The sequence below is a fragment of the Euprymna scolopes genome, chromosome 45 (assembly GCF_053919585.1).
Source record: "Euprymna scolopes isolate OS-2025 chromosome 45, ASM5391958v1, whole genome shotgun sequence".
Classification (NCBI taxonomy): Eukaryota; Metazoa; Mollusca; class Cephalopoda; order Sepiida; family Sepiolidae; genus Euprymna; species Euprymna scolopes.
In genome coordinates this window covers 43691790-43704174 of record NC_136526.1, presented here as the reverse complement: position 1 = coordinate 43704174, position 12385 = coordinate 43691790, and the positions used below count along the sequence as shown (strand labels likewise).

The 12385-nt window shown below is 30.2% G+C and overlaps 1 protein-coding gene across 3 annotated transcripts in view; it reads left to right on the top strand.

Annotated features, from left to right (window-relative positions):
* The window catches only part of LOC145269510 (inositol polyphosphate 5-phosphatase K-like), a 300729-nt gene that overhangs the window by 275450 nt on the left and 12894 nt on the right, over positions 1 to 12385 (top strand). For all 3 annotated transcript variants that reach the window (XM_080125252.1, XM_080125250.1, XM_080125251.1), the window contains exon 11: positions 12110 to 12301. In XM_080125252.1, the coding sequence (XP_079981378.1) occupies positions 12110 to 12301 (192 nt within the window). The remainder of the gene's footprint in view (positions 1 to 12109; positions 12302 to 12385) is intronic.

Genomic DNA, 12385 nt, shown 5'->3' with positions numbered 1-12385 from the left:
TGCATGAATATAATTACACGTAATAGTTGACTAAAGATGATCATCCCATAAGAAAATCGAAAAAAAACTAGTAGGGAATTAATTAAAATGAATGTTTAAAAGAATATGCAAATTAGCTAGATCTTTTGCTAGTGAATGCAATTCCAGAACCCATATATAACAAAGTTGTATTTTCTTGTTAAATGAATAGAAAAAAGGGTCTTTAATATGAATATCAATACACAAAAAAAACCTCAAAGCAAATCCTGGGAACATGTACCAGTAAGAACAGTTGGAAATAAATTATACACCGTCCATTATGACTACGAAATTCCTATGGGTACATACCTAGAAAATGGGGCTGTTAAGCCTGACATAGTGATATGGGACAAGAAGGAGAAAGTAGCAACCCTAGTTGAAGTAAGCGTCGCTAACGATGCTGGCCTTAACAGAGCAGAAAGGGAGAAAATAACAAAATACTTATGTACGACATGAAAAAAACCTAGAATTTTAAGAAAGTATCAATCATACAAGTCATGGAAAAAGAATTTCAACAACTATCTGGCGAATGTAACCGGTGAACCAAGTGCAAAAGAAATACAAACAATAGCACTTAAAGGGACGATTAGAATCTTAAAAAGATCTCCCGGTTGGAGTAACTAAACTAATGGGAGAATGTTTGAGATCTGGTAGAATGCCCCATCCCCAAGAAAAACAAAGTGATAAGAAAATTAAAACAAAATAGGAGTATATATATATATATATATATATATATATATATATAGAGAGAGAGAGAGAGAGAGAGAGAGAGAGAGAGAGAGAAATCTTACTCTTTCAAAATGTACCATTTTTGAATTCCCAATGATTTTTTTGTTCTGAAATAGCACAATAAAGTCATGCATTTCATTACAGCAAAAATATATTTTCAAATATTGTGCTGATATTTTATTTCCTTAGTTTTGTTCATCCAGAAGAAGTCTTACAATACAGACGAAACGATGAACACATAACTTGGTTTGTTCCTTTTTTTACCTCTCTATCTTGTTGGAATACTATTTCCATTATTCTCATCATTCTGCTAAAATGGAACACCAAACTTTTAAGCAAAAGATGCGAAAATACACCTGAAGAAGTCAAACCTAAACGTACATTCCATGAACAAAGTTTCTTTCTTAGAACTGCGCACCTGTGGAACTGTCTTCCATTTTCCTGCTTTCCAGCTGACTACAATTTGATTGTCTTCAAGTCCAACGTAAACAAGTTCTTGATGAGCCGTTCCACTTAAGTTAACAAATTTACCAAATTTCCATTACTAAAGATTACTATATTGTTCAACTGACTACTGTACACTCTTAACCCTTATCCTCAAGTGGTCTCTGGGCCTTGATAAGTGGTTATGCCTACGTAAAAAAAAAGAAAAAAAAATCGCTGCCAACTCCCACAACAACAGGAAAACTTTTCTGCTTAAGTGTATACAAGAAAAAATTATACCCAAAAGCACATTTAAATATTTGAAATATTTACACTATATTTTCCCTGATTATATTTAGAAATATTTATTTTGTTCAGTGGATTTTTTAAAATGGCAACGTTTCTATTCATTGCATGAAGCCCAAACATTAGCTATCGACTTACAACAGAATCACACAATGATACACAAATCTTTCACAAATATAAACAAAACAGTTCAAGGATTCAACATCCACCATATTTTCAAACTGGATAATAAATTCACAAAATTAATCTCAAACAGCAAATGGAGAACCATAGGACGCCCGGATCTAATACAAAATCTTGCTGCTAAAGAACTCTCAAACATCGAAACTGAAGCCCTCAGTTTTGGAATAAAATTCGCAACTGACATACATTTGAATATTACTACCAACACATTTTTGAATAACTGCAAACATGAAGATACGGATTTTAAAAAAGGTTTCATATGGGATGTCATTTCAGTCGAGCTACTCAGTTCTATGATATTGTACTACTAAAGAAATACATTGATGCCTTGAAACACCTAACAAATAACAAGAACATAATTATATCACCAGCCGATAAAGGTGGTGGTGGTAGAATAATAATGGAAAAAGACACATATCTGGAGAAATTTTCTGCACTGTTGGCAGACAAAGACACATACACCAACACTGAATTAAATGCAGTAAATAGAAGTATTGAAACTTTCAATGAATCTTTTAAAAAAACTTATAAAAAACAACAAAACTTGAACTTCACAGGTTGAATACTACCCCAATATTCCGTCATTATATGGTCTCCCCAAAACTCACAAACCGGATATCCCATAATATCTGGCATCGGTAGTTCAACAAACAAAATTGCATGTGCCATATCCAACATCTTGACTCCACTACTGCGCACTATTAGCACCTCCTACATAAAGAATTCCGGAGATTTACTCAACAAGATAAAAAACATTAACATACATAACAAAACTATACACAGCTTAGATATAACATTATTATACACTAATGTTCCCATTAAAAAATGTTTAAATTTACTCCATAAACACCTAAAAAAAATCAAACATTAACTTACCGTTTCCTCCTGACACCTTTAAAAACATATTAGACTTATAACTGACCACACTTCTTTTGAATTCAATAACAATTTCTACAAGCAAAATTCCGGTCTTCCTGCAGGTAACGCTCTTGGTGGAATATTAGACTGCCTTTTCTAAGAATTCCTAGAATCTGGTCCTTTCAAGTTTAGATTATCTCCAAACACACAATATTTTAGATATATTGATGGCATTTTAATTTTTCTTCCTGGAAACATGCACATAGATAACATTAAAGACAAATTAGACTCAGTCAAACCTTCTATAAAGTTCACCTGAATGAAACAGAATAAACGAAATAGAAAACAAACATTCATTACCTTTTCTAAACATAATTATTATAAAATCCAATAATGAATATCCTTCAAAGTTCACTGCAAAACTACACACAAAAGTGATAGCATCCATTTCTACTCACACCATAATCTATCTATCTATATATAAAAGTGAAAATGTCTGAGTGTGTCTGTCTGTGTAAACTTCCCTACCAAATAACTGTGTCAATTTTCGGTCTACAGACTCGAGATTTGACATAAGGATTATTGAGATTTGGGAAAATCTTTTTAATCAGTGTTCGGACGGAAATTTAGCTGTCAAGGAGTCAAAGTTCAACAATTTGAACTTTGAAAACTCTACCAAACTCCTCTGCCAATTTTGGGTCTAAACACTTGAAAATTTGCATGTAGGTTCCTTGGACATGGCTCAAACGTTTTAACTTGATTTGAACCCAAAACAATAAATGTTAAGGAGTCAAAATTGGGGTCCAAATTTTAAAAAAATTGACCTCTCAGCCAATTTTTAGTCTAAACATTTGAAATTTTACATAAAATGCATTGACATAGGGCAAGATTTTTAATTGGTGTTTGACCGAAAATTTGGCTACCAAAGGGTCAAAGTTCAAAAGATTTGACCTTTGTGGTCATTAGCAAACTATTCAGCAAATTTGGGGCCTAAACATTTGAATTTTTACATAAAGGGTATTCAGACACGCAGCAAGCTTTTTAATCAGCTTTGGGGCGAATATTTGGCTGGCAAGAGGTCAAAGTTAAAAGAGTTGACCTTTGCAGACTCTACCAAACTCCTCCGCTAATTTTTGGTCTAAACACTTGAAATTTTAGATATAAGTCAGACTTTTTAATATATATATATATATATATATATATATATATATATATATATATATACATATATATATATATATATATATATATATATATATATGTATGTACATACATATATATATATATATATATATATATATATATATATATATATGTATGTACATACATATATATATATATATATATATATATATATATATACATACATATATATATATATACATACATATATATATATATATATATATATATATACATACATATATATATATATATATACATACATATATATATATATATATATATACATATATATATATATATATATATATACATATATATATATATATATACATACATATATATATATATATATACATATATATACATACATATATATATATATATACATATATATATATATATATATATATATATATATACATATATATATACATATATATATATATATATATATATATATATACATATATATATATATATATATATATATATATATATATATATATATACACATATGCACATAAAGTTATGAACAGTACATAGGGCCAGAGCAAAACCTGGCAGAACTGCTAGTAACAAAAAAAAAAAACAGGTATGATAATTGGTTTCTTCCTACGTGCATTCAGATTTTGCAGTCCATGTAAAGAACTTTAGCGATTTACTCAATAAGATAAAAAACATTAATATACATAACAAAACTATACACATTTTAGATATAACATCATTATATACTAATGTCCCCATTAAAAATGTTTAAATTTACTCCATACACGCTTAAAAAAAGAAAATCAACATTAAATTACCGTTTCCTCCCGATACCAATCATTAGACTTATAACTGACATGACTTATTTTCAATTCAATAACAATTTCTACAAACAAAATTTCGGTCTTTCCTCTCAGTGGAATATTAGACTGCCTTTTCTTAGAATTCCTAGAATCTGGTCCTTTCAAATTTAGATTATCTCCAAATGATGCGTTGTGTGCACTCAGTCTATATAATTGCATGGACAAAATGGTCGCCGGACAAGTTTACCGACGAGTGTATATTTTGAATGACAACTAAAAGACTCGACTGTTTACAAAAGAACCCGAGTTTATTTTCAACAATCTTTCTTTACACTTTTGTGTCGGTTGTCATTGACTCCACTAGCGAGGAGAGCGAGTGTTGTTAGAGATAGGTGGCGTGGCGGGGGGGGGGGGGGGTGTTGACAGATGACAGACTTGATCTCACCGCGTCGGCCGCTTCTCTCATTTGAAAACCAAAACATCTTTGTTTATATTGATATCGGTCACGTTTCTCTAGCCAGCTGCGAATGTCAATTGCATTCCGATCTGGTTATGAAATATTTGTTGACGTTATTATTTTCGATTGTAGGCCAATTTCCTTTTGTTTGTTTGGCCTTGAAACATAACCGCGTTCCAAAATGTGTGTCACTAGCTCAGGTGACGCTCGTGCGACATTCCATGTTGTCATGGTTGAAACGTGACCCTCATATCACGTTCTTGGCTTGCCTCTCCGATTTCTTCAGCCTGTCCCCTTATTATACAACACAAATATAGAATATTTTAGATATATTGACGACATTTTAATTTTTCTTCCTGGAAACATGCACATAGATAATTTGAACTCAGTCGAACCCTCCATGAAGTTCACTTACGAAACAGAAAACAATCATTACATTTTCTAGACATAATTATTATAAAATCCAATCATAAAATATCCTTCAATGTTCACCACAAAACTACACACAAAAATGATTATGTACATTTCTATTCACACCATAATAACAAAATAAAAACAATTGGTTGCATTCAGAATATCTGGACGAAGAATTCAAATACCTCACAAATACTTTGAAAACCTTGCAATATCCCACATATTTCATATTAAATGCTAAGTGAAAAGCCACACAAATATTTTCCAGAATAAATAATAATAAAAAATCATACACACCAGACCTTTCTCTCATAAACAGACATCTTTTACCTACATACACCAATAATACAATAATCTGTAACACGCTAAACAAACTAAAAATTCCTATCATACAAACCACATCACTAACCATAAGACATATATTAAAAACTACGAAACATCTCCATAACAAACCAGTTTCCGATGGAGGTATATACACTATTCCTTGCCATAATTGCCATCATAAATACGTTGGTGAAACTCAGCGTAAATTGGAAAAAAGGCTCAGTGAACATAAAAGAAGTATAAAAAATAGCAATTCTCTAAGTGCATTATTCTCTTATTCATTGCAGCATGTTCAAGTGAGATTTACCAACATGGACGAACTCCGATCAAGTATCGAACGGAAACACATATTGCTCTACATGAAAAGCCACACAAATATTTTCCAGGATAAATAATCGAAAATCATATACACCAGACATTTCTCTCATAACCAGACATCTTTTTTTCATGGCACAATAATATGTGCATTCAGAATTTTACAAGTTTAAGTGATTGTTTCTCTCCACCTTTCACATTCACCATTTCACAACATGTATAGGTTTTCGGGTAATCTGTAAAACGAATAACACATGTAAAACTGTTGCTGACAAATGGTTTGTCCATAAGGCATACAACGCATGCACGTGGAAAGCATAATCTTTTTTTGGTGACAATTTTACATGCAATAATCAATTTTTAGTGGCAATTTTACATGCAATAATCAATTTTTAGTGGCAATTTTACATGCAATAATCAATTTTTAGTGGCAATTTTACATGCAATAATCAATTTTTAGTGGCAATTTTACATGCAATAATCAATTTTTGGTGACAATTTTACATGCAATAATCAATTTTTAGTGGCAATTTTACATGCAATAATCAATTTTTGGTGGCAATTTTACATGCAATAATCAATTTTTAGTGGCAATTTTACATGCAATAATCAATTTTTGGTGGCAATTTTATATGCAATAATCAATTTTTGGTGGCAATTTTACATGCAATAATCAATTTTTGGTGGCAATTTTACATGCAATAATCAATTTTTGGTGGCAATTTTACATGCAATAATCAATTTTTGGTGGCAATTTTACATGCAATAATCAATTTTTGGTGGCAATTTTACATGCAAAAATCAATTTTTGGTGGCAATTTTACATGCAATAATCATTTTTTGGTGACAATTTTACATGCAATAATCAATTTCTATAATATCGGAAAATGTATAAATGTAGTCAAATCGCATAGAAAAGCTAAAAGGATTAACAAATACACTTCCGTAAAAATCACCAATCTACACATAGTGTGTGTAGAGGTAAAAGAAATGTAATTTTGTTAGTTGATGAAGACGATGACGAAGGAGATTCTTATAGTGGATTGCATGTTTTAAACTTTGTAGAAGAAAGCAAATAAATGGGTTATTCAACATTCGTTGTATTTTTAAATCTTACATGCCTTACATTACCTATGCATTAAATGAAGACTCCAGGCGAAATAATATGTATCTAAGTGACACCATATTTTAAATGTTAGTAACTGTTTTTTTATAAAGCAAAGAACTTGATTCTGGAATATGAGAATTTTCAGATCTCTCCGAATTAGAATGGATGGACTATGGAAAGGGAGCCTTTATTATGTATGAATCGGAAATTGTAGAGGTTATGTTATATCTATGTATCTATAAGCCAGTTACGGTTGGTGAAATCACAGAATCTGTGGAACGTGTAGAATTTATACCAGTGACAACTGGTAGGAGTCGTAGTAGTAAATATTTAGAGAGAAAAATAGGAATTCCTTCCTTTAAAGATGTTGCGATTGTGATGGCGTTGCTCATAGGATGCAATGTAGCATTTTATTATCATGACTGTAACAAAAATGGTGTTCGTAACCTACATAAGCTAGTGGCTGTCAGGGTAGATATATTGAATTTGTATGTGGCATCTGTTGTTGCAAACCTACAATACTTTAGTCCAGAGGGGAATTTCGGCAGTCATTTTTATTATATACTAGCCTGGGTACCCGGCGTTGCCCGGGTGTTTGTAGGTGTGTATTGAGAAAAAAAAAAAAAGTTCTAGTATGCAGGCAGGCTCAAACCCGTGACACGAAGGTGGAAAAGAAAGTGGAGGTGTGTGTAAGGGTATTGGTTGAGCAAAAAAAAAAAAGAAGGAAAATTGCAAGCGCAAAAAAAAAAAGAAAGTGTGAGTAGGCAGATAGTCACGAACCCATACCACGAAAGAGGAAAAGAAAGTGAAAAAAAAAAAAAAAAGTGACATGTTAGCTGCTGTGCCCATCGTTAAACCGGAAGTGAATATTGGCAATAAAAGCGACCCCCTTCTTGTAGAAAAGTGCTCAGTTGAGGTTGAAGGAATTAATGTTTTTGGTCAATTTTTTTATATTTGTCGTCCGAAGGGTTGAGCTTCTAAATATTACCAATCTTGTGAAAATCCATCACCTCTGTCAAAAGTTTTTGCGAGACAAACAAACATACATACATACATTAATTCATTCATACATACATACATTTAAACAGACAGGTGATATTTATATTATAGATGGAGATAAAGCACGATGGAGACTTCTTGAATTACTGCTTTTCGCAAATTAAAACACAATTAAACAACATGGAAGTTTCTATAATTTATCGCCATTAATAAGTAAACTTCAATTAAAAGAGCATAATTTAACTTTACACACAGGTTAAATCTCTCACGCCATAGAAACACCACAATTAATACATATAATGAGTGAATAAATTACATAACAAAAATACACTCATTTCATTTCAGTTACACATCCATATTTGAATTATAACAGACATATTTATTCCAAAAAGATTATAAATTACATCATATCTTTTTAAATATGTTAACGGCTATATAACGTTAAAATATCTTACTCTCTTTCACAACGGTATTTTTAAAAAAATTTTTTTGGAATTCCCAACGATTTTTTTTTCATCCTGAACTAGAACAAAGCCATACATTTCATTACATCAAAAATATATTTTTAAATATTTTACTGGTATTTTATTTTCTTGATTTCATTCACCCAGAAGAAGTTTTACAATAAAGATGAAACATTGATGAACACATAACTTGGTTTGTTCCTTTTTTATCACTCTATCTCGTCAGAATACTGTTTCCAATATTCTCATCACATACACACACACACACACACACACACACACATATATATATATACATACATATAAATATGCATGCATATATATATACATACATATAAATATATATATATATATAAATATGCATGCATATATATATACATACATATAAATATATATATATATAAATATGCATGCATATATATATATACATACATATAAATATATATATATATAAATATGCATGCATATATATATACATATAAATATGCATATATATATATATATATATATATATATATATATATATATACATACAAATAAATATATATATATACATATAAATATATATATATACATATAAATATACATATAAATATGCATGCATATTATATATACATATAAATATACAAATAAATATACATGTATATATATATATACATGTACATATGAATATATATATATACACATATAAATATACATGCATATAATGCATATATACATGCATATATATACATGCATATATATATATATATATGCATATATATATATATATATATATATATATATGCATATATATATACATATATATACATGCATATATATATACATATATATATACATGCATATATATATACATATATATATATACATGCATATATATATACATATATATACATGCATATATATATACATGCATATATATATACATGCATGTATATACATATATATATATATATACATGCATATATATATACATGCATATATATACATATATATATATACATATATATATACATGCATATATATATATATATATATATATATATATATATATATATACATGCATATAAGGGTTTTTGAAGCATGAAAAACGATGTTACTTTTTGTATTTAATATTTTTATTGTTATTTTTTATATTTCAAGCGTACCTCCGCACTTGGTCACAAAAAAGTATCGAAATGAAAAAGAAAAAGAAAACCGTTGAAAGAACTGGAGATTTGTAGTGTGGACAGCGTTCATTCCTAGCAATCATGTTCGAAAAAGTTCATGTGAATTATTTTAGCCGTTTGTGGAACAAGATTTTTTTTTTTTATTAATATTTTTTTTAATGTTACAACGTAAAAGCGTTTAATTCAAACGGCAAAAATGAGACGCAATTGATTTCAATGTGTACAATGGAATAGAAATTAAATTAAACGGTAAAAATAATGTAATAATAATAAAACTACCGAAGAGGGCAGAGTTAGAGACAATGTCAGCTTTAACCTTTAAATCACTATCATAGAAGCATACGTGAACTTTTAACATTATATATATATATATATATATATATATATATATATATATATATATATATATATATATATTTCCCAACATGTCCCCCCTTCGATACGTAGGCACAAACAATGGCCAACATCCGGGCGTTTACATACTCATAGTTCGGCCATTGGTGAACACTGATTAACGTGTCAAGTCTGCACTGGAGGTTACACGGATGGAGCATTCTCCATTTTACACAGAACCCGCTCGAGAATACATTTGAAAATTGTCGAAGCGGTCATGATTATTTTACGAAAACCAACTCTGTGTAAGCAAAAAGAACACACCCATAATCTAGAACTTATGGGTGTAGTTTGAGAATGTTTCCCCGTCTCTCCAAACTTCATTTATTAATTTCACCCCCTCATTCGTTAATTTTGGTCTTTAAACCTCGATATTATTTTTTTTTTATCTCTTAAATCCGCCGATGTTACAGTTGAAAAGAATCGGCCGAAAGATATCTTCGTTAATTTAATTCTTTTTATCCCCCTTTTCATATGTTTTTCCCCCTTCATTCGGTTCAAATAATTTTGAACTACATACTTGTTTTGGAGATTAGATTTTCAGACTTTGTAGTATTTATTATCGATTAAACGTCAAAAAAAAAAAAATCCTCAATTTCAATAATGGCATTTCCCCGAGTGTTATTAAAATCCTTTATAAAATTTTGTACCCATAAAAATCTTTTTATATACATACATACATACATATATATATATATATATATATATATATATATATATATATATATAATAGTGATTGGACGATTCCAATATTTTTCCGGATTCCATACTAAAATTCCCATTTCCGATACAATTACTGACTTCGATTCTTTATAAATCTCAAATCATTTAACTATAGAGTTGTTATTTTCCCCGATTTTTGTAAAAAAACACATGTTAAATATGCAGGTATTTTCATAAACGTCAAAATACACTTGTGGAGGATGATCTATCGATTTTAGCTTTACTGGTATTTTAAGATCAATAAATATTTATTATTTTATCATTATTACCAGCGATGGAAGATTTTGCTTTAAACAAAATTAAATAAAAAATGACAATCGTTTTGGCATCAGAAAATAGGCATTAATTTTTTTGATTCCAATACTGATTCTGATACCCCCAAATTTGTCTATTTTTCCGATTCCCAATTCTGATTAATTATTGCAACGCTAATACATACATATATATATATATATATATATATATATATATATTCCAAATATATATATATATATGTATATATGATGATGATTGCAACGTCTTGTCAGACGAGTGCCACTCCCTCAGACATTTAAAATCCATGAGCCCAAATGCCTGAGGGAGTATCTATACAAAGATGATGTTACAGAGTCTTAGCTTTGTACGACAGCTAAGTCTCTCTCTCGGTTCAAAATGTTGAGATCCAGCAACAAGCAAGAGCAAGATAGCCAGCAACAAATTAAACTGCAGACCAGCTTAATGCGGGTACTGGTCTCCCGCTTTATGGTTTTTTAAATCAGAGATTTGCTTCTCCTAGAAAGGTGGCCTTCACCACGGCTTACGGGAACCCTCTCCACCCCAATACACATATACACACACACAAATATACACGGTGCTAGTTGGCCGTTGACCCAGAAAAAGAGTTCATTCGCCCTTTGGAAGGTCTTGTTTTTAATCCTCCAGGGAGACTAGCCGCCCTCCTCACCAAACAAGTCTGGTGGGGGAACCAGTTTAGTCGCCGGTGACCCGACTATGAGGCAGGTAGTACTGGGTTACATGGTACCAGTAGCATATGACATGACCTGACACACATACATATATATATATATATATATATATATATATATATATATATATATATATATACATATGTGTGTCACACATATGTATATATATATATACATACATATATATATATATATATATATATATATATATATATATATATATATATATATATTCCAAATATATTCAAAATTAAATAATACTTTTTTGCTTTGGTGAATATTTTTCAGACCGACTTCACAGATGTTCACGACTATGTCAATTGGGTGTATGCAGTGCCGGACGCACAAAAATCAAAGAAGCCCGTTCAAGTGAGATTTACCAACATGGACGAACTCCGATCAAGTATTGAACGGAAACACATATTGCTCTACATCAGTTCGTATAAAAACACTTTGCTCGGAATGAGCAACGAATTCTTGGTAAGTACAATTTTTCTGAAAAAATTTCTCCATTTTGCTAGAGTTTTGGTTCTGAGCAGGAAAACGTTTTAATGCGCAGCTTAA